The sequence below is a fragment of the Pteropus alecto genome, unplaced genomic scaffold, assembly GCF_000325575.1.
Source record: "Pteropus alecto unplaced genomic scaffold, ASM32557v1 scaffold25, whole genome shotgun sequence".
Taxonomy (NCBI): domain Eukaryota; kingdom Metazoa; phylum Chordata; class Mammalia; order Chiroptera; family Pteropodidae; genus Pteropus; species Pteropus alecto.
The window spans coordinates 5,579,474-5,602,504 of NW_006441955.1; the positions used below are offsets into that span (position 1 = coordinate 5,579,474).

General features: G+C 40.9%; 3 protein-coding genes across 4 annotated transcripts in view; all 3 read right to left on the reverse strand.

Annotated features, from left to right (window-relative positions):
- Positions 1–846: 846 nt before the first annotated feature.
- On the reverse strand, positions 847–6,591 carry CUNH1orf123 (chromosome unknown C1orf123 homolog). 2 transcript variants are annotated; one of them, XM_006919214.3, is made up of 8 exons: positions 6,456–6,584; positions 6,159–6,242; positions 4,986–5,042; positions 4,536–4,617; positions 4,294–4,325; positions 2,845–2,922; positions 2,071–2,136; positions 847–1,142 (listed from the first exon to the last, which is right to left on the reverse strand). In XM_006919214.3, exons 1-8 carry the CDS (start codon positions 6,459–6,461, stop codon positions 1,065–1,067), a joined length of 483 nt encoding a protein of 160 aa, XP_006919276.1. In that variant the 5' UTR covers positions 6,462–6,584; the 3' UTR covers positions 847–1,064. The 2 variants fall into 2 exon arrangements, with proteins under 2 accessions (XP_006919276.1, XP_006919277.1); XM_006919215.3 differs by lacking the exon at positions 6,159–6,242 and having other exon boundaries at positions 6,456–6,591.
- A 1,776-nt stretch (positions 6,592–8,367) lies between these two features.
- On the reverse strand, positions 8,368–15,071 carry MAGOH (mago homolog, exon junction complex subunit). The gene is made up of 5 exons (XM_006919216.3): positions 14,876–15,071; positions 12,634–12,692; positions 11,280–11,390; positions 9,824–9,906; positions 8,368–8,608 (listed from the first exon to the last, which is right to left on the reverse strand). Exons 1-5 carry the CDS (start codon positions 14,961–14,963, stop codon positions 8,509–8,511), a joined length of 441 nt encoding a protein of 146 aa, XP_006919278.1. The 5' UTR covers positions 14,964–15,071; the 3' UTR covers positions 8,368–8,508.
- A 5,976-nt stretch (positions 15,072–21,047) lies between these two features.
- The window catches only part of LRP8 (LDL receptor related protein 8), a gene marked incomplete at its 5' end in the record, with an annotated part of 71,901 nt that continues 69,917 nt past the window's right edge, over positions 21,048–23,031 (reverse strand). The window contains one exon of the mRNA XM_025051990.1: positions 21,048–22,558. Within this exon, the coding sequence (XP_024907758.1) occupies positions 22,520–22,558 (39 nt within the window). The remainder of the gene's footprint in view (positions 22,559–23,031) is intronic.

The window sequence follows — 23,031 nt, forward strand, 5'->3', positions numbered from 1 at the left end:
CGTCTTCACCATCTCTGGACATGGCCACCTTTACCTGAAATCAGAGGATCTCCTCCTTAGTGCCCCACGACTACACCCTTTCCCAGTGGGCCATTCAGAAAATGAGGATATTTTTACTTCCAATGAATTCCAGGCTCCAGCAGAGAACATTGGAGAAATAAGGTCTCTCACAACAGGTTTTCCAAATGGATTCAGTGTGAAGGCATGAGCATGCCCTTGTGACCTAACCATGCACCAAACAACTCAGTCCACTGTGTAGGGGATCTTCAGACCCAGGAAACCAGGCCCATGACTATTGTCTTCACATCTCCACAGAGCTGTCTGGGAGCAAAAGACGAAGTGTGACTACAAAAGGGTCACACCAGGACCAGCAGAAGCCACATGTAGCATGGAGGCTGACTGAGCATAAGAACTTTCATACTAACCTTCCTGATGGGAGGAGACTATCCCCATCACAGCAAGTGAGCAAAGACCTAATGACCACTTGGCCAGAATTTTATAGAGCAGATTCATGGTAGGACTAGATTGCTGACCTCTACAGTTCCTTCTGGCCCCGGAATATAAAGTGACACCAGCTAACAGATGACTGTGTTCACTTGAAAGCCAAGCTGATCAATGCAGTGTTTTGGCTTAGGACTACTGGGCTCATGGCATCATTCCAGAGGCTCAGCTGCACTTCATGTCATTGGCTTTGACACCTTTGGTCCTCTGGGTTGACCTGCCCACTCCCCAAGAGCTAGAGAGCCTTTAGAAGCTGTGTGTTCCTGCATATTTTGCAAATTGGATCAGATATAAGACTACATACTGTGGGAAGCTGTCAGGAAGCAGTAAGACCTCCAACATGAATTCTTATTTGTGGAGAGAGTGGCTGTACCTTCATGCACGAGTACAGCACAAACAGGCTTTATTGGTGGGGCTTGGGAAGCTGTAACAGAGATCAGCATGCACACTGTGAGGGCTTAGACAGCTGCTAGGGAACAAGGAACAAGGGAATGAGCCTCAGTGGGCTGTTGCTTAGAACGTGTTGTCCCTTCTCAGTTCTTAGAAGTGTGCAGGAAGAGGGTTCAGCACTTTACAAACTGATGGGTGACCTCGTAGATTCCCACCGACTCCTGAGCCTTTTCGTCATAGTCAGTCCAGTCCTGTGGAAAAAAATGGCAGTGTTAGCCTCATGAGGTAGCCTGGGACAGTGGAGTGGAGAACTGGGACTTAAAAGGCCTAGTTCAGGCTTTTACTCATATTCATGAACATATATGACCCAGAACAGAGACAGACTGCTCAGATCTGAACTCCAGCTCTTCTAGCTTTGTGATTTGGGGCAAGTCGCTTAACCATTCTGATCCTTAGTGCTGTCTTTTATATTTTAAAAAAGGGGGGCAACGATAGACTTCATGATGGATGTTCAAAGAATCAAATGAGGTGACATGTAAAAGTACTTAGCATAGTGCCAGACACACATGAGCGCAATAAATTTCAGTTACTATTATTAGGTGTTAATGAAAACTGAATGAAGTTTTTGTCCTTCCTTCGAGGCATGAACACAGTACTTCCTTATCTGCAAGGGAGTAACATATCCAGTAATACAGTTGATTCTTGTTATTTGTGATAGGTATTCGTGGTAGGTTCTACAGTCACCACAAACACTGAATTAGTGAATACTGCACCACTGCTTCCAGGGAAAATACAGCGTTAGGTACCTGGGAGCATCAGACCACAACATTTTCTTCGACTGATCAATACATAACCTTGTTTCATTTATGTTTCTGTTTAAAACACCTTTTTAATATATTGTTGACTCATTAAAATTGAACTCACAGCCAACAGCACTATAACCCATGCCCGAACAAAGCTTATCTAACATGCTTTCTCCAGCAGGTACATCCCAACCATCGTGCATGTGGAATACTAGATAGCACTTATATACATGGGGCCATCTTAAACACCAAAATCACCAACAAAAAAGCACAAAGATATAGTCAGCTTTCCATTAATGAGCCTTGTTCACCTTACAGGTAATTTCTACTAGGTACCCTATAGTACCCTGCAAGGCCCCCCAAGTCCCATCTGTACCTTCTCCTGTAGATTGATGTCACTGAAGAGTGTCCCTGATTCCACACCCTCAGCAGTGAAACCGGCCTACAGGTGACAGGAAGGCAGCAGTTAGTCTGAGGAAAAGGGAGAATGTGAGGGCTGGCCAGGGAACTAGCTTTTCTCACACCTTTAGGAAGGGAGGTCAGAGATGCAGTATGGGCAGCTGTTCTAGAATAACTACTGAGCTTCCAGGGCCTGGCAGTTGCCCTGGGACTAGAGTGGTCCTCGATTAGAACCCTATACCAAAAAAAGGCAGGAGTTACGGGGTAAACCCTTCCACTATCCCTGACAATCTCAAAGACTCTGGCCATGTCGCTCCCCTCTTTGGACCTTAGTTTCCTTACTTATGAAACAGGCAAGACCATACTATCTTTTCTGCCTACTTCACAGACTTGTGAGGTGAAAATGCTGCACCAATAAAGTGGGATGAGCATTGGCTGAAGTCAGATAGTTCTGAGTTCAAATTACAGTTCCATTGCTCACTAAACCTGGGCAAGTTACAAAATCTCTGAAGATCTTTCTCATCTGAAAAATAGGATGAATAACTTCACAGTGTCACACTGAGGATTAAATAATGTAACATGTAAAAGTGACCAGTATAGTGCCCAACACATAGTAGGCATGTAATAAACAATAATTATTATTATTCTTAGGAGAATTCATAGGCCATGATCTCTGTAGGAAGCAAAGTTCTCCTGTCACTTTCTATATGTCCTCCCCAAAGATAGAGGTTCCCTAGGAAGACAAACATACCTGGGGCTGGAAATCAACTGGTTCAAGGCCCCGGCACTCAAACTCTACTATTGTCTTGAACTTTTCATTGTCTTCAGTCTAGAAAGGAAGTGTATTGAGGACATAAGCACAACTGTGCCTTGAGGATGACCCCATGGCCCCTCCCCTTCTTGCCAAGTAGGTTCTGACTGCCCTGTGAATCCAGAATGGGACTCAGTAGCAACTCTTCCCCTTCTGGAAGAAGCCTGCCTTCGGTACCTGCTTCCCCTGAGACCTTGGACATGTATGCTGCAGAACAGAGTGTGGTCTCTGGGGTCAGCCTGTCTAGATATGCGGCAGAGCTCTGGCTCTCTTCCCCTTTGGGCCTGAGACTGTCAAATGGAGCTGAGTAAACCACTATTTATTGTGAGAATTTGAAATATGTGTAAGATGCCCAGCAGAGAACTCAACACTGTGCTCAATAAATGGTAGATATTATTATCAACATCAAAAATATGAACAAGAATATTAAGCTACAGAGTCTCTAGATCATCCAAACAGCCCCAGTATACTTAGCTGCACCCTCTAGCTAACCATCTGCCATGCTGTGAAGGTAGGGGGCTGACTTATAGCCTTTGAAATGGGATTTGCTTGCAGAAGGGGCACCTCTGAGGGGTTAATATAACCAGGAAATTCATGTTACCTGACCCATGGGCTCACAGATCCCAAGCATCACACCCACATATTCATTCTCATTCTGTCATTCACTATAAAACCATTTCCTACACACTGACCATGTACCTGGCACTGATGGGGCACTTCTTTGTTGGCTCTGATTTGCTTTTTGTTTGCTAGTCTGTCTTCCACTAGATTATGATTTAATTGAGGGCAAGTTCTCATTTGATTTCTCTCTTTAATTCAGGACGAAGCTGAGAATCTGGCATAAATTAGACATTTTTCAAAAATACCAAATAAGGAATAAATGAATACAAGTTAACTGCCCTTCTTTAAACAAACAGATCCAAAGTACACATATCCTCCTGCATCCTTGAACCTGTTATACAGTAATGTATAACTACCTCGTGACATGGACAATATCAAGATTGGGATGCATCATTCAAAGGACTCTACCACCTTTGGTTTCAGAGAAGGCTCTCTAGTCTCTTTAAGATATAGATAAGGCAAGTGCATCTAGGAATGGAAACTGAGTGGCTGGGCTGGGTCACAGGTCCCTCAAGCTCCAACAGCCCAGCACTTATTAAAAAAAACAAAAACACTGCAGTAGTCTGTTATGAGTCTTGTCTCTACCAAGCAGTCAGTGTATGGTGAATAACTGCTAGACTGAGTTAGTGAATGAGTAAACAAATAAGAACATGAATGAATGTCCTATGGCAGGTTACTCTGGGGCAGATATAACTCTAGAACCCAGGCCTCCTGGCTCCCAACTTAGATTTAATCCCACCATGCCTGCCACTATAGCTGGCAACTTACATTGTAAGATTTGATAGTGCTGCTCAAAATCTCTGAAACATAAAACAAGACAAAATTGACTTGAGTCCATACCTTGGCCCCACCCCCAGATACCCAGAAGTGGCTCTAGGAAAGAGTCTGCTGCAGAAGCCTGGTTGCCTCAGGCCTAGGTCAACCCACAGGTAACATGAGCTTGCTTTTGGTTTGGTACCAGGAAGCTGGGAGCTAGCCTGGCAGAGCTCAGTATTCATGGCCTGACCTACCAATGGAGTTTTCCCTCGCGCACAGCTTGCACTTCTGGACCATGGAGGCGCTACCACGGCCTCCCTTCAGTGCCACACTGTCCTAGGAAGGAGTAAACAGAACCTCTAGTCACATATCAATTAGATGTAGGGTACTGAAGAGATCCAGTCCCACCACTTATTATTCAACTGAAGAGACCAAGACACAGAGAGGGTGATTGACGTCCTAGGACAAGAATCCTAAGGAGGCGTCTTGAGACTGAGGAAAGGACTTCTCCTTGATTTTGAACTCTGCCTCAAACCTCAAAGCTGCCTGTTGTTCCCAGTGTTGATCACACTGATGCCTGCCCTTTCAAACCACAAAAAGAAAGGTCCAAAGACTGGGGAAATTAGGGTCCCATGTTCCCCAAATCCCTACCCAGAGATGTACATGTGTTCGTGTGTGGGTATGGTGGTGGGAGTAGTAGTTACCATCTGCCGAATGTATTGCCACTTCTCTGAAATCTCGCCACAGCTGCCACATTTCATCTTGGGAGGAAAAGAGTATTAATAAAGTAGTAAACTCAGTTGGGCAGACACTGCAGGAAGGGTAAGGCAGATTCATAACCTACCTTCCTGTCAGCAATTTCACTTCATCTTTACAACAAGGCCAACCAGGACATAGACTTATCTCTGGGCAAAGAATAGGTCAAACTTTCTGGTGTTGGCGTTCCCACCCTCCTTTAAGAAGTGCCCAGTTTAGCTAGGGATTCAAGGCTCAGGGTACAGAAATGGCCTCAACAGAGCCTCCACCCACTCTGCTGAGTTCCTCTGTGTTCCTACAGGCCCTTGTAGGTCCCTAGTACAAGTATATATCATTATGTTGTTACTCTATTTCTCTCTCCTTCGCTAGACTGTGCTTTTTGAAACCAAAGAAAATCAATTCCTCAAATAAGCCCTGACACTTGGGCTTCAAAATATATGGAAATAAAGGTAGTCAGAAGGCTTCCTTGAAAGAGATAAGGCTTTTGTCGGGTACTGAAGAATGCTGGGATTTAGACTAGGAGGAAAACAGAGCATAAGCTCCGGGATCTGCGAGAGTGAAAGGCCTCAAATTGCTAGGGTAAGAAGGGGATCTCTAGAGATCATGCCACTGGTAAATCAGGGTACCAGATTTACCAGTACTGAGTGGGGAAGTAAGGGTGGAACCATACTCAAAATTAAACGACTTCACAATGAAATCTCATCAACAAATAAAACAGAAGGTGAAATTATTCTTACTAATTCACAATATCCCTTAAAGTAGCCTTTCGTTCAGCACTTGTTTACATACCATGAAATAGTTAACGGAGAAAAAAAATGACAAAGGGAATTTCAAGACACTGCCAATTAAGGATTAACCAATAAACTTTAAAAATCAAACATAAAATTCTATCAAGAAAAAGGACATTTAATGGTTAAACATTTCCCATCCTACTGGAGATAAGGCTGCAGTTTAATACGAGATCAAGTTGGGGAATGTCTTCCCCGGACCGGGGCCTGGAGGTGCGGCCCAAGCAGCCCGGTCCCTTCCAGGGCGCGCTCCCACCCGGAACTTCGAAGAGCCTACTGCCTCTCGAAGCTCCTCCCTTCTCCACGTCAAGGGCCCCGCCCCTCCAGCCGCACCTTCAGGTACCACCGGAAGTCCTCCCCCACAGGCCGGAGGTTAGTGACGTTCTCCAGCGTGGCTTTGAGCTGCAGCGCGATTTTCTGAGGAGAGGGAGGGCCAGAGCGACCGCATCAACAGCGCCTGCGCAGCCCCACGCCTAGCCCCAGGCCGGCCCCTCCCAGCAGGAGCCCTGTCTTTCCGCTCTTTCTCAGCGCAAGCCCACTCCCCTCATTTTTTCCCGGACCGAGCCTCTACTTCCCAGATCCTCGCCACCGCCCTGTCCCTGCCCCGGTGAATATTCGCCGCCGCCTCACCCCCATAGTGGCCTGGCTCCGCACGGCCCTTGCTGCGGTCGCTACTTTCCGGCCAGTCGTAAACGGCGGGCGCCGCCTGCGCACCCTCGGTGAGGGCCTGCTGCTTGCGTTGGGCGGGGCGCTGGGACGGGTGTCTGCGCGCGCTTTTTTGGAGTATGGTTTTTTTTTTTTTTTGCGTTAGGTGAACACACGGTGGAAGTAACATGGGTCTGCAGTTAGCCTCCTACGACCCGTAGATGCCTGCCTCCAGCGATCAGTAATTCCAAATCTTTACTGAACTGGGATGTCGTGCCAGCACTAAGCTATTTTGAAGGATACCGCGGCAAATTTCTTAACACTCAGATCTCTTCCCTGGCTCTTCAATACTCTGTCTTTCCACTCCCAACCTCGCTACTTAGATAAGGCGGGGCCAGCTTCGCAGATTTGAGAGGTGAGGCCTTTTCCTCTAAACTGCCCTTTCCTCTCGAGCCCCGCTTTCAGAGGGTTGGCCCGTGCGCTCGTCCTCATTGCGGTCCCCAAGACTGGACACTCCCCTTTCGCTGGCTCTTCTCTGGGCTTCCATCTGGTTTATCCTTATACATCTAGGGAACCTTGTTTGACCTGCCCTCTTGTCCAGGGTACATCTGAGACCATACAGGCACTGTGAGCATTACAAGGAAGAGCCCATTCAAGTCTATAGGCTCCTGAGCTCATCACTGTCATTTCTTTAAAATTTGGAGTGACTGTTTTTGATATCTACCACCAACTTACCTCATTGCCCCAAGTACCCTTCTATGGAAAAGTGCACTGGAGACAGGAACCCTGACATCTTGGGTCCCAGCTCTGCACCTAACCTCATGCCCTGGTCTCTTTGAAGGAGTCAGAGCCGGTGTATTGGGGGCGGGGGCGCGGCGCGGCACTGACTTAGGAGTCAGAAGACTTTGGACCTTGTTCCAAGTTGGCTTGTCTTGAGGGACGTGAACTTAGATCAATCACTTTTCCTCAGTTAAATAACACATTACAGCCCAGTTCCTTTCAGTGCGCACAATCTGTTCAACCAGCACTTTGCCTAAGGAAGCCATGCAATTTAACACAAGGAAAAAGTTCCTACTGATGTACCTGCTTAACAAATTCCCACACTAGCTGTACCTACTAGGTCTCAGTTCTTAATGGCTGTTGGGATTCGGATTTTAAAATATATTGGAAAACCTAAGGGTGATGAACACACAATGCAATATACATATACCTTACTGTTGAATTGTACACTTGAAACTTACTTGATTTCGTTAATGTCACCGTATTAAAAGTAAATATTCAATGCCAAAAAAAAAAAAAAAAAAATGTATTGGGAAACTTCTAAGACCAGGCATTTTACCCCTTAGAATACAATAAATCAAAGTATGTTCTCTCATACTGAAATAGCTACGGATGAATCTAGCAAAGATGACTTTTAAAAACCTGACCTCTATTACATCTCTATAATAAAGGGGGAGGAAAAAACCCAACTACAATACTATTTTACACCAAAAAATTTAAAAATACTTCATTAGTATAAAATATCCAGTATTCAAATTTCCGTAACGATGTTAATTTTAAATGTTTTGAATCATGATCCAAATAGGATCCAATCCATTGTATTGTTTATATGGCTTTTAAATTTCCTTTATAGTTTCCTGCTCCATCTCTACATTATGTTTGCAATTTAGTTATTGAAGAAACCAGATCACTTGCCCTGAAGTTTCCTCTAGATATTGCTGATTGGATTCTCACTGATTTTTTTAACACGATTCTCTATTTTCTTATTTCCTGTAAATTGTAGTTATAGCTAGAGCATTGATTTGGTTAGATTTGTGGACAATACTTCACATAGGATGTCAGTGTTTTAAAAAGTAATTGAAAAGCTCACATATTCAGACCTTTATAAAACTAAAAATTGCATTTTGTTACGCATTTATTAAAGAAAATCATTTATAGTTTATAAAAAAAAAATTGCCCTGATATACATGAAAATTTCCTGATAATGGTAATTAAAAATAGCCACTACCACCCCCTTGTGTCCATACTAACATTCAATCTAGATTGGCTTAATCTTGAAGTGTAATCCAATAAGACTGAAGACCAAACACTTCAGGTCCTGGACAAGGTAATAAAATACTCGTAAGCCTTCTGGATCCCTAAAATGCAAGAGAAAAAAAAAATGTTTAAAAAGCTGAGAAAAACTAGCAAGATAATACCATTTAATAACACAGATTATGTACCAAGATATTACTCATAAAAGTATTTACAGAATATAAACTTTGAAAACAACTAAGTGTCCAAAACGAAGGAAAAAGCTATATGCTATACATTAAAATGAAATATAAAGTCATTTAAAATATTAAGGCATTTTTAAATAGGAAAATATTAAGTGAAAAAATCATTAAAATAAGATTGTTGATCTCGATATTTGTGCTTTTAAAAACTTTTTAATGCACAGAAAAAAAATAAATACTTCAAGGTATTAACAGTTTCTAATTGATAGGTTTATCTTTCTAACTGAAAGGTTTCCCCTTTCTACTTTTCCTATATTTTCAATAATGAGCATGTATTACTTTCAGAATTATGAACAAATTTTATAAGTAGTACGAAACAGGACTGAGAAGCTGAAGATTACTATGGCATAACTCGCTAACAAGAGACTGTCCAAAGGAAGACAGCTATGCCCAACATGTACTAAAAGTGAGCCATATCGAATCCCAAATTCTCAAAACACAAAAGACAAAAAAAAAAAAAAGGATGCCAACATCTGAAGACTCTATTATATAGTTTGTTTCAACTTTATAATTTGCCCTACTGACGTGAATTTTTAAATTTATATTCTAAACAATTTCAGTTTTGTCCAAGTCAGACTTTAAGATGTGCTAGTCTGAATGACCAACAATGAAAAAGTTGTTCAGACTCAGTGATGCTACAGTTTTCTCAAGCACTTGTTTTGGCTTTTTTTTTTTTTTTGAAATTGTTCTTGCATGTGGTGAAGAAAGTGGTCCAGTGTCATTTTTTGCATGTATCCATACAGTTTTCCCAGCACAATTCCCCTGCATCCAAATGATTACTCCTTTTTTTTTTTTTTTTTGGCCAGATTCTTACCCACTTTGGCTGCTCCTACGGCATTACTCTGTGTGTGTCACTGAGAAGCAATTATTAGCAATGACTGAATAAAACACCAAAAGCAATAGGAGAAAGCCACTGAAAATAATTTCGAATCTCTCTCCAATGAGGGGGACAAAGCTGACCCTTTCTGTCTTGCATCTGTTCCAGATCTTACCATAATGGTCCCAATTTGGTTAAGGGTTTCATATCAACAGGCTGCAAAATAGGCACATCTGGATATTAGGATCATGTACACTTACTTGGATTGATTAACGTCAATAAGGGAACCAATTTTTGATGTTGTGAAGGAAATGTGTTCATCTCCAATGACGATTTCAAGCTCCTAGAAACATTAAAAAAAAACTAAGTCAAACTGAACTGGAATTTTCATCAAGCACACAAGAAGGGGGTTCATCATCTGCCAAATCACAAAAACTCTACAAAAACTCTACAGCACATAAACAAGACCAGTTGCCTCTGAGCACTAAACTGTGCCGGGTACTGGAAACAAAGAGATAAATAATGGTTTAGTTCATATTCTTAGAGGAAGTTGTGTCTATAAGGCTCCACCATTTCTGGGATTTAAAAGAGATTACATTGGAGTTTTTGTTATTAACAGTGTGGAGTGACGTATAAAACTGTGTTTTACAAATACCAAATATCTAACTTTTCTGGGGAATATGGGACAGTTTTGGACAACAATAAATGTTATGAAGACAATAAAACAAATCTTACTTTTTTTAAAATGACAAGCAGGACATCACTGAAGTGACATATGAAGACTTCAATAATAAAGACAGTCTTGGATAGAATATTCTAGGCAGCATGTAGCAAATATAAAGGTCTTAAATTAAGAACAACTGAGGTATGTCTGAGGAACAGAAAAAAGGCCTGTGAGGTTTGAACACAGCCAGAGATTTTGAGAATGGTAGAAGATAAGGTGAGAGTTAGGATTTTATTTTAAATGCAGTGGTTAAACCACTGGAGAGTTTAAAATCAGCAGAATACAGTAAGTCCTCATTTAACCTCATCATTTGGTTCCATGACTTTAAGCAAAACGATGTAGTATAGGAAAACCAATTTTTAATAGGCTAATTGACATAAACAAGTTATGTTCCTACGACATCTCATCAATGTTATAAGGAAACCATAATGAGCAGAATGACATTATTTAAGAACTGGCTGTACATAAAAAATTTACATTTTAAAAGATTACTGTGGCTTCTGGATGGAAAAATGAGTTGTACAGAGCAAGAAGAGAAACAAGGAAATCAATTAGGAGTCTGGGTTAGGAAGGAAACATCTGAGGTTGAGAGAAGTATCTCTCATATACTTAGTTGCCTACATGATTTTCCTTCCATTAGACTGCTAAAATAACTATGTTCTACTTATCTTTGTATCCTCATAATGCTTTGTCCATAGTAGTCACTCAGTAAGTGAGGTCAGCAGCAAAAGCTCTAAGAAGAGGGGGAGGGGATTACAAGAAGAAATTCAGGGCTGAGCTCTAGATGTCAGCAGCACCACTTGCTCTCTGTGTTCCTCCCTGTGGGGTTACTGCTTCCTTAGACCAAGGTGCTGATAATCCGCTTTGAGTATAGCTCCCTAACATGCATGAGCATATGCACACACAAGTGGATTCAATGTCAATATGCAGAGCAGTAAACCTCATCTTATTTGTAAGATCTCTGTACTGTGGATAGCTGCTAAAACACTCACCTGTCGGCCCACTCGGTCAGGAGGAGGCCACAAAGCATCATCCTCTTTGGTAATTTCACTGTCATCAATTATTCTCTTCAATTCTTCCATCACACTTTTATGTACATAAGCCTGAAAGCAAGTTAAAAAACAGAATTTAAATTGTATCCTTAAGCAGCATACTGACTCAGATAGCAATACAAATAAAAAAAGACTGCTCCTGAAAACTTATTTCCAGCACTCCTGTAAATGGGAAGACATTCAGGATTGACCTCAGCATGTTGAAGAGGGCAGAGTCAGAAGTACCCAATGACCACACTTCAGTCCCCCAACTACTTGTTTCTACTTCTGGGTATAACCTGTTCACATGAACCTTCTCCTTGCCTACATACCCAACTCACACCTAAACCCAAAACAAAAGATGTATGAGTAACCCTGGTGATTCTTAACTAGATAACATGCTTCTAAAGAGGAGAGATATATCTTTTAGAATATTTTAAAAGATTACTCTGGCTTTTACATGCTTTACATATTACATTTTACATACTATGTTAAAAAAAGGAGATGCTAATGTGTGAGTAAGCATAAAACTGACTGCTAATTAAATATAATAGTATGAAAATATGTTGACTGTTAAGATATTTTCAAATGTGACCAAGTGGTTAAAAAGAAAAAGTAGCTTTTATGAAGACTTAAATGGGGTGGTAGAAATCATACCAAAATGGAGCATACATGGACTTGACAGAGGCAGGCATAGGTTTTAATTCCTGCTCTATCCCTTATTAACAAGGTGACTTTGAACAAGTCCCATAATTAATACTTGGGTCTTCATTGTCTTATCTGTAAAGGGTATATAATATCACCCATCACACAGCTTACAATCTGGGTCAAATTAAGATCATGTATGTAAAATCACCAGTGCCATGCTTGGCATCTACCATATATTCAATGGTGTTAACTGCTTTCTTATGCTTCCTTTCCCCATTCAAATGCAAGTTAAAAAGCTCTACTGAGTGCTATGCATTAGGGAATATGCCAAAGACTTTGAGTGGGGGTAGGCTTTATTATTTCTATTTTTGCAGATGAAGAAACTGAGACTTATCAAGTTCAGCCAGGGAATTTGCCCAAGGTCACATGGTTAATAAGTAGCAGATTACAAAGCAAGATATGCAAGAGTTCAAATGATTACCACTAATTAATTGATTTGGCATTGTGAAAAAAATACAAACTAAAAGATTTGAGAAAAACTTTAGAAGCTGTCTACAGACATAGCTATACTTCTCTATTCTTTATCTTTCAAAACTACTCCCAGAAAGAACAAAAACAAGACAAAAAGCTAAATTGTAGTGAATGAAAGACTCAGGAGGCTCATTACCTCTTTTCTGATCATGACATCATTTTTGTAATTGCTGTTGTTGGCATATCTCAATTTACCTGTGAGGGGCAAAAAACAAATTCAATGTATAATAAAAATGTATGACTAAAGCATCATTAGCCTACTAAGACTATTGGCTGTTGCTTAAAATGTATCTTAACTTTCCCCTCAAGTGTCTAACAAATTTATTATTTACACCTTCGGTTTCGACAATACCAGTTTTTTCAGTTCTTCACTTTAGGCTATTAAATAGGTCTCACAGCAAAAATAATACAGCTGACATTGAATTATAGTTCTTGCAAAAGGTTAGCTCAAATGAGATAAAAGAACACAGACTCTTGGGACTCTGGCAAATAATCTCTCTGCAGGTTAATATCCTCAGATGAAAATAGGGATAGTAACTGGTAACTTAGTAGCACACAGGGCCTCCTAAGACTCAAATAAGTTGTGAAAGCCTTTTGAAAACATACATATATTATCATGTGAATATGCAATACTCTGATCTATTCCTGTGATTAAAAGTTGTGGTTTTATTATTTACCACATTTGGTTTATAAGGCCCTTTGTGTCTATGTGCATTCAACAGGCTGGGTATATATATGGTGGGTATGAAGGAAAAGATAAAAATAGAAGAGGCAACTTTTCCCCATAGAATAGAAAGCACATATGTAAAGAGCCAAACGGATGCCTCACTGCACTGTTTCTCTGCTTTAAGTGTCTCTCCTTTCAGTTCATTCTCAATATAGTGAACAAAGTGATGTAGTAACATATGGATCTGATTAGGTTACTCTAATATTTGGATACTGACAATGGCTGCTCACTGCCTTCTTGATCAAATCAAAATTCAACATGGCATACTGTTAAACTGAGCCCCATCTGCCTTTCCAGGCTCACTCCTGCAACAGTTCTCTCTCATGATAGCTGAAGTTAATCAGACTACTTCGTTTTTGCCTGAAACATTCCATGCACTTTTTCGTTTTCAACCTCTTTGCCATTAACGTTGTCCAAAATGCCTTCTTTACTCTCATCTGCTTAAACAACTCCTATAATTACTGAAGTCTCACATTCCCCTTTCCCAAGTCATTTTACGCAGGAAGCCTCCTCTGAACTAGATGAGGTGCCTTCCTTCTGCTCTGAGTCCCTTCTGTCTTGTCACCTAATATACTGTCTTGTCTCTGTTTACAAATCTATCTCCTTCACAAATGTGACTTGTCAGGTTCATCGTTGTGCCCCGATTTAGTGGGAGTTTTCTGTCATTTTTGATTTCTTTTCCTTCACTACTGTGCCCCATCCATACATCCTATAATTGACAAAGTACTGTTGGTTCTGCCTCCAAAAGTATCCTAAATCCTTTTCTCTCCTTTTACTAACACTCTAGTCTCAACAGTTGTCTGAACAACTGTTACTGTCTCCTAATAAGTAGTCCTGTTTCCCTTCTTGCTCATTCTGCACCCAATAATTAGAATACTTTTTCAAGAACAGATCACATCTCTTCTTTGCTTAAAACTTTCCAATTGCTTAGTGCTGCACTTTGAATAAAATCCAAACTCTACCATGGCTTACAAAGACTTACATGGTGTGACCCCTGCCTCCTTATCCCACGTCATCTCTCACTATTCTCCCCAGAGCTCACTACTTTTCAGCCACACTGGTCACCTGAGATATGTCTAGCTCATTCCTGCCCTACAGCTTTGACACTTGTTGTTCCCTCCCTAGAAGGCTCTTCCTTCTGAGGTTCACAAGGTTGACTCTTTCTTGTCAATCAGGGCTTGGGTCAAATACCCTCTCTTCAGAGAACTCTCCAATGGCTACTCTATCTAAAAGCAGTCCAGCAGCAATTACTCCATTTTGTTTTATTTTCTGACCATTCATCACTACCTTCCTATTTCTCTCCCAGCACTAGAATACAAGTTCCACGAGTTCCACGAGAACGGAAGCTTGTCTATCGTTCACTTCTGTACCCGAGATCGTGGAACACAGACTGGCACAAAAGAGGGCGTTCAACCCATGTTTGTTGAAAGAAGCATTCTGTCAAAAGATGTTATTAAACAGAAGTCCCTGCACATGTACAGAAAAAACCAGTGGGGCGGACACAGGATTGTTTCTTCCAGATCCGCGCCGCACAGATATTAGAGAAGTCCGTTCCTTCTCTAATTCCCGGCTCATACCGGACCCCAGGGCTCCCCACTTGCCCGCCCCCAAGCCTAGTGCTCGCTCCCGAGGGCCGGGAAGCCGCTCTCACCGTCGGGTCGGAACTCAAACTCCAGGAATTCGTGGCCGAACTTGCCCTTGTGACCCACATAATAACGCAGATAAAAGTCACTCTCCATTGCTCGCAAAAGGCAACGGAGTCCGAACTTTAATATCAAACCACACCGCCGCCGTAAGCGCCCGACACTGACGTTTACGGCGGCGCGCGGAAGTGACGTGAAAGCACGCCGTCACCGGAAGCGAAGGGGCCCCTCCTGTGGCACGGACAATGCGGCCCCGCCCCTCCCGACGGAAACAGGGGACCTTTCACTTGGAGGCGGGGTCAGTGCAGACACGTCCTCTCAGCTTGAGGCGGGAACAAGACATTAACCAGCAGGTGTTCTCCTAAGCATAAGGCCATGCCGTCAAAGAGCTTCAGGGCCTCGCTTCAAGTTCTTGGGCTGAATACCTAAGTCCTGTGTCCTTCCAGGCTCAACCTTCACTTAAAGGACTATGTGAGAGGGACAGAGCTGCTCACGGTCTCTGGACCTAGGTCATCTCAGCAGTAAAATGGGGTTAAATAACCCCACCTCACAGGAGAACGCAGTGCACGGTAGTATGCGTGTGTCTAAAGTTGGGTCCCACCGAACTTTGTAGATTAAGGACCAGTTAGAGAAAACCTTTCTCAGAGATGCTTTTTCCTAATTTACATTTCCTAAAAACGGAGATTGCCGTTTTTCTGGAACTAACTTGACCGCATTTATTCCCAATTATTCTACTTTTTATCTCTACCTTTCCCTTTCTACTTCACTGGTTTCTGGAGTAGATGCTGTGAGTAGAATTTAAACAACGTTTGATCTCCCACTCCCCAGCCATCTACGTACTACTTACCCAGCAGTGATTTCTCAGCCCTGGCTGCACAATAGAACCATCTCGGAGCATTTAAAAATACTGATGCCTGGACCCCACCCAAAACCAATTAAATCAATATCTCCAACCGTGGGCGTCAGGTTTTTGTTTCTTTTTGTAAAGCTTCCTGGATGAGTCAGGGTTGAGAACTGCCCCAAAAGGCTTTTGTCTTTTCAGGCTAAAGTGGTTGACCTCTGTGAAGGCTTTCTGGCTGAGGAAAAATTTACCTCCTTGATTATGCAAAAGGCAGTCAAAATCCTAAGTATTAGAAGCCTGCTTTAGCTCATCTAAGTTCCAGCCAAAGGCGAATGGAATTGGTTTTGAACAGAGTGCTGAGTTGGCATCATTCTTGGGGCCTGGCAACCATAACGATACTGTTCTTTATTCTGGGGGCAGTCTCTGATTCTCATTCCCAGTCTTGCCATTACTCCTTTTCTCCGTGAAAAAGCATTGGTAGCAGAGTGTAGAGTGGGTATGATGAGTAAAAAAAAAAATCACTGGAGATTTATGTTGGAATAATCCTTTGTGTGAAAATGATTCACTGTGATCAAAAGGGAACTGATTGAACTTTTTGGACTTCAGATTTCTTATCTTTAAAATGAGCATAATTTTAAATGAGCATCTGGTAGAACTGTTTTAAGAGTAAGAAACAATGTCTTGGAAATTGGAAAATATAAACTGTAAATAACAATAAAACCATAAGGTATTTTATTTAAAATATTGGATATGTGTAGTAACAAGAGAATTGTATAAAAAACAAGGGAATCACGAGGTATTAAGTATCTAGTAAATGTTAGCTCAGAGGCTGACAGACCATTTGCAAGTGCTTGTTTCTTGAACCCTCATAATAATTTTGAGGTGGTAACTGGAGTTAAGTATATAGAGATATCAGGTAATCGTGAAGGGCCTCACAAGCCATATTAGGGAGTCTGGGCTAAAACTCAAGGGTATTGGATTTTAATCTGGGTGTCATGTGCTGAGAATATAATGGTGAACAAGACAGACCTTCATAGGGCTTGCAGAGGCAATTAAGGAGCATATAAGCAATTATGTAGGGATAAAGATTACAAATTGGGGAAGCACAGAATACTATGGAAGCACACGGAGTGGCTCTAAATCTAGTCTAGAGGCTTACGGAAGTCTTCCGAGGGAAATGTTCCAGAGGGCACAGAACTGTGTGGTTAGAATACAGAATGAGGTTGGGAAGGGGCAGAGGCCAAATCATGAAGGATTTTACAAGCTGTATTAAGGAGTTTGGTCTAAAACCCAAACAGATGAAGGTCTTTAAGCAGGAAAGTGAAAAGAGGTGATGGTGACATGACTTAATGTATTCTAGAAAGATCACTCTGGCTGCAATGTTGTAGACTGGGTTGGAAAATGGAAATATTAGAAGTAAAATTCAGATAAGTAGTTGTTAAAGTAATCTATGATGGTGATAACCCAAGATGGTGGTGATCAGTACTCCTGTAGTGGCAATGGAGATATAAAAGTAGATGGATTTGAGCTGGAATACCATAATTTAAGAGGTGGGGGAGGGGGGAGTGGCCAGAGAGGTGGAGGCAAAACACGGAGTATTGTGTCATGTAAGCCAAAATAAGAGTATTCCAAGAAAGGAGTGCCAGCAGCATTAAATACTCCTTCCAAGGTCAAGGAAGATAAGGACTGAAAGTATTTACAATATTTATAATTAAGGAGGTCCTGGGTGACCTTGGTAAAAGCAACCTCAGTGGCATGGGAATAAGAAGCAGGGCAGAAGTATTGGGATACAAGTAAGCCAAATTTGTTGTAGAAGCAGAGTTACCTAACCCTATGAGTTAGGTCTGGGAGTGAGAAAGTAGATTTGCTTCCTGGAGGAGTAGGTCTAAGCAGAGTACTCAAGGACAAACGAGTTAACCAGATAATAGGTAGAGAAGGAAAATCTAGGCAGAGAATGCCACATGTACATGAACACTACATGCGCTACATGTACTTCGGGGGCACTAAACAACCGTGTGACTTTGGGCAGTTTCTTCACCCACTTCCTCATCTATAAAATCAGAATGATATTTTTTATCTCACAGATTTGTCGATGAAGATGAATTTATGAAGAATACTGGGTATATATTAAGGTTTCAATGATCGTTCGCTCCCCCCTCATTAAAGCATCACAGTGATACTTTTGGATTTAAAAAAAATGAATTTAATCTCTCTCTAGAAACAGTGCACTGATTTTACAAATGTTCATATTTGGTTTTTAGTTCACCAAGATGATGTCAGTACAGCTAGTGAGATGCAACATACCAAGCACACTTTGCCTCTGGAAGAGAAACCAGACTGCAAAGGGGACAGAATACAGAAGCTAACGGAACTCAGAATGACAAAAAGTTGAAACGGTTAGTGTGACCCAACATTCTAACATGCCTGTTACATCAGATACAGTAATTTGGGGGTGTATGGGGAGGGGGGAGACAAACAAGGAAAATTCATTTGGGTACAACATGATGGAGTTTGCAAACCAGTACTTTACCCCCAAATTAAAAACAGCTTGTATAGAACAAAATGCTATTCTAAAACATATGGTTTGTACAGGTATTTTCTCTTGCAATTTTTGTAAAAAAGTATCAAAACCTTCATGTCTTTAAATATATATATGTACATATACAGGTGGTTCTTTTAAAATTACTTTTTATAGCACAAAGTATTTGCAAATACAGAGGGTTTCTGCTGATTCTTGACTGTGCACATGGTGCATAGCCTGAACAAATAAGAGCTTCCTGATTTCTTTTGTTAACTGAAAATTTGAAGCTGTAATTCTTCCACCTCTAAGTTTTCCATATCTGAAAATCCCCAATACCCTAAAAATACAGTGTGAGAAGACTCCAATATTCTATATTCATGCAGTGATGGGAAAGAAAGTAATTTACTCTGAAATGTTTTAACTACTTATATTCTGTGAAATGATGAGTGTATGGCTAAAGTTAGGGAGTGAGGTCGGGAGGCTCACATTTCCGTGCCCTTTCCCCATTCCCACCAGCGCCTGACTGGACAGTGCTTGAGGTCCCCTCTGCAGATTCCATGTCTTCAAAATTTCCAGTTTTTTTATTTTTCTCACTTGAGAAAATCTCAGAGGCGCTTAACAATGTGGAGGGCTTCTGTGAAAATCTCACTGCCCTTATATTAGTTTTCATTGACCATACTGAGAAACTTCAACTCAACTGTATGAAAAGCAATCATTGTTTCCCTTTGGCCACTGGGAAGCTTGAGGCTGAAGATTGCCATGTCTGCAAAGTGCTGCTAACACATCCTGATGAATTTTCCATGATGTACATTGTGCCTCATACACAATAAATTACCAAGAAATGTTTGCTTAATTGAATCAGAAATTAAATATTAGTTTTCTATAAAGTGCTTACATTGAACCTATCTTTCCATCCAGCCTCATTTCTTACTAAGTCCACCTTGAATTTTTTGTTCCTTATAATGAATTATGTGCACGTCCTTAAAGTCCCCATGCTGTTTCTTGCCTCTGTGTCTTAGCATGGTGTCTCCTCTGCCTGAAGTAGCCTAGACACCTCTACTTAATTTTTAAGACTTAGCTTAAGGTTACTTCTCCTTTGATGCTTTTCTTGACTCCATTCCTCATCTGCCTTGGTAAAAATGACTTCTTTGTACCTTAACAGCATTCTGAAAATAATCTATTCCTTTTTTGTTTCCACATGTCTTTCTTTACTGCTATTGTGAGCTTCATAAGGACAAAAAATGTTTGACTGACCTGAACATCTGTAGTGCTTGACACTGTTCCTAGCGAATGGTTTCAGTGAATGAATATATTGAAATCACAGAGAGAATTGGAGGGATCAGTAGTACTTATTACCATAAATTTAAATCCGATCTCATTCCAAGATTACAGGTTACCTCGATCTGTTTTATAAATAATCATGCTATCAAAAGTAAATAAAATTTTAGTTTCCCCTGTTTCTGGAAGGCCATTTCTGCAAGGGCATTCATAATTCCATTGGAAAGATAGGTAGCAGGTTTGGTACAATGTTCAGGCAGCCCAACATAGTATCCTAGAGAAGGAAAGGGAGGAAAAGGACCAGGACCGATTTCTTTTAGAGAAAAAAATGTCTGATTAATTTTCTGCCGTCCTAGCGTTATCTGTAAGCTTCCTTCCAGCTCTATAGTCCAGTGATCCTCTGACCCATTAATGACTATAGATATACGATGGCACAGGGGCAGAAGACAACAGAAATGCAACTAAACCTCAGAATGAGGCTCAAAAGCCTCCAGGATTAGAAGGACTCCTCCTCAGATTTCATCTTATTTACTGCCTTCCAACATGTGAACATTCCATGATTTTGGTTATTGTAGGTTGCCTCCAATAGCTGCCTCTTTCAAACTGTGGTTAGTTGTAGCATATTCAGAAAACATGGGTGTTTCTGAGATGGTGTGTTTCATTAGCATTTTGAGTCTCAGACTGAATCATCCTATCCCAGTTCATTATTTTTTCTGTGATGGCCAAGATATGACTGAAAGTTTAGATATTATGCATTAGTCATTGTTGAATTTCCCCATGAAATTCTATTTCTTTGGAGGCAGGTTATAGAAAAAGTTGTTTGTTTTATATAAATTTCAATGATTTGTCACTTTCATCATTTTTCTTCAGTCAAAAATAATTTTCTTTCCATTCTTGAAAGAATAGTACTAAGTGATTAAGCTCCATAGGAGTTGGTCACCCATTTTTAATATTCTATTTGGTAATGGTCATTCTAAGTCAATTGCATTTACCCTCTCAATGGATGTTTCAGGACTGTCGACACATACATCTATGAGGAAATTGCTTTATACAAAGCATAGTGCCCAGGCTCCAGAACACAGTTTTCTCAATAGTTAGGAGACCATGAGTGATGTAGAGAAAGGTCCTAGGAACAGGGTGAGAGTCTAGAATGTCTGCCTGGAAATTCCAAGGGTAGCAAGCCGGTGGGACATCCAAGCTTCATTGAGTTGAGGGCAGCCAGGTAGGGGCAGGGAGGACTTTGCTTAAGTGTGTCACGTTCCAAATATATTAAGGTTAGATACATGTCCTCTGCTCCTACTTAAGCCAAACACTTCTGTGTCACACCTTATCCCTGGTTGTCCAATGGGAGTGAAGTAGAAAGAGTTAAGAAAAGACCACACCTTGGATGAGAGCCAGAGGGGACTGCATTCCATCTGGAACTGTAGGATTATGTTTTCACTGACAGACCCCACAAAGAGAAGGGAGCACTTCTCCCCACCTTCCCCAAGGCCCAGGAAAAGGGAAGAAAGTGTCCATAGTGAAAAAAAAAATCTGTACATATACCTAGAGTTTTTCCTTTTATTTACAAAGCAGTAAACCAAATCCCTGTGTGGACATATATATCCAACATACTATAATATTGCATATGCCATTTCCCCCTCAAAAAGGACTTTAGGTTTGGCAACTTTTTCTGACTTAGGCCAAAAATTAGTTTTATCTATAGGAACACACGATGGTAACAAACCTACATCTTACTTTTTCCCACCTAAAGGAAATTGTAGAAAGTAAGGGGAAGGGAGAAATGGAGATGTAACAAAACTGATTCCACTGTCCTTATCCTCACCCATAGCACATCTCAGAGGTTCAGTGCCTGAGCCAGTCCCTAGAGTAAACTTGGGCTGTTCTGGAAACATCTCCACTTAGTGCTCTATAAGGAAGGAAGGCACCCTCAGTGTGCTTCAGAGAAACCTTAATGAATTCAATCCAAGTGTTCTGAAGGAAAATGAAGTTACTCGAAATGCTGAACTTTAAAACAAGAAGTAGCCAAGGTTCAGGCATTTTCTCACCTGAGCGCACAAGAACTTCTAGTACTGTGTAAAGTCTGTACACTGGCCTTAGCCATAGAAGAGAAAGCCCAGGTAGGAGCCACAGCAGCCATGGGTGAGCTGAAGGGCTTTTCCTGACGATTGGGGTTCCAGGAATAGCCAGAGGTGGAAAGGATTCTGCCTCTTCCACTACATGTTTGCACAAACCATGGTATCTGTTTTATGAGCCACATTTCCAAAAGCTTCTCTGAAAACGACTGATACCCTTCTTGTGGACTGTTTTAAAATATATTTATCTTTATGTATTTGAACAATAGCCATAAGTGCGCCTCTTCTCTAGATTTTTCTCTCTCACACACATGCAGACTTAAACATAAATGCACACAGAGTCCATTTAGTGGGCCAATCATACCAAAAATAAATACTGTCATGTCTCTAAATTATTTATATAACTAATCTTATTTTTGAAATATGTTAATAAATAATCTAAATGGGGGAAGGAGTTGAAGTGTTTTTTTCTTTTTTCTTTTATGTTGATGGATAGCCACAAAGCATAATCATTTTATTTATAAAAAAAACCCCAAACTCTAAAACCTAAAAAAGCCCTCCAAACCAAATACTCTCTGTAAATATAATTTTTAAATGATGAGTAAGCTACTGTACCATCGGCCCCATTTGGTTATGTACATCATGTTAGTCACTCAGCAGTAGCCATTCCATGAATTCCTCATGGGTAGTGCAACCAGTTAAAAAGTGTATAAAACATTATACATATAAAAACTCTCACATCCTTTGGATGTTTGCAGTTCATTATAACTTTGTGGTTACCTTTCCCCAACATAAATTAAAGAAAAAAATTACACACACACACATATTCACTCACACAGACCCATATACAGAAACCCTTCCATCCAGGCACACACCAGCCAGGTAGTGTAGTGCATGGAACTGAATTCCATGAGGCACGAAGGGAGTGGTCCCATCCTCAGGGCAGTCCATCATCTTCAAGGCTTAATGCCACTCGCTAGGGAAACAAAGGAAAGAAATCATCATTAGACCCATACTGAGTATCATAAAGTACCAGATATTACTTTACAGGCATTAGCTCATATAATCTTCAAACTACCCCAAGAGACAGGTTTATCATAATAATTTTACAGAGGAGAAAATTGAGACTCAATTTGTCCTGGATCATGTAGAAAGTGGATGAACTAAAATTTGAACCCAGATCTGTGTGAATCCAGAGCTTTAGCTTTTTCCATCATTCTGTTCTACTTTGTAAAGTAGGGCTGCAGAAATCTAAACTTCCTCAATCTTTTTTTATGGGATTTTAGGTTTGCTCAATTTCAGTGGGTTAGCTTTGGCAATTATTTAATCCCGGGTTATTAGCTATTTGTAACATGCTAGTCATAATTAGGAAGGTAATGTGCTACAGCCCTCCCAACTGACTATGCAAAATTGGAAGACAGTGCAGGTCAGTGAAATTCAATCCCTCTT

What these genes read in the sequence shown, in the direction of transcription:
- CUNH1orf123 (XM_006919214.3), bottom strand. An exon ending in CGCGAGGGAAAACTCCATTG is followed by an intron (nt 4,326 to 4,535) that starts GTAGGTCAGGCC and finishes TTTATGTTTCAG; the next exon opens with AGATTTTGAGCAGCACTATC. An exon ending in GCACTATCAAATCTTACAAT is followed by an intron (nt 2,923 to 4,293) that starts GTAAGTTGCCAG and finishes CTTCCTTTCTAG; the next exon opens with ACTGAAGACAATGAAAAGTT.
- MAGOH (XM_006919216.3), bottom strand. Translation starts at nt 14,963, where the DNA reads ATGGAGAGTGACTTTTATCTGCGTTATTATGTGGGTCACAAGGGCAAG. An exon ending in ATGTCATGATCAGAAAAGAG is followed by an intron (nt 11,391 to 12,633) that starts GTAATGAGCCTC and finishes ACTTGCTTTCAG; the next exon opens with GCTTATGTACATAAAAGTGT. An exon ending in ATTGACGTTAATCAATCCAA is followed by an intron (nt 8,609 to 9,823) that starts GTAAGTGTACAT and finishes CTTGCATTTTAG; the next exon opens with GGATCCAGAAGGCTTACGAG.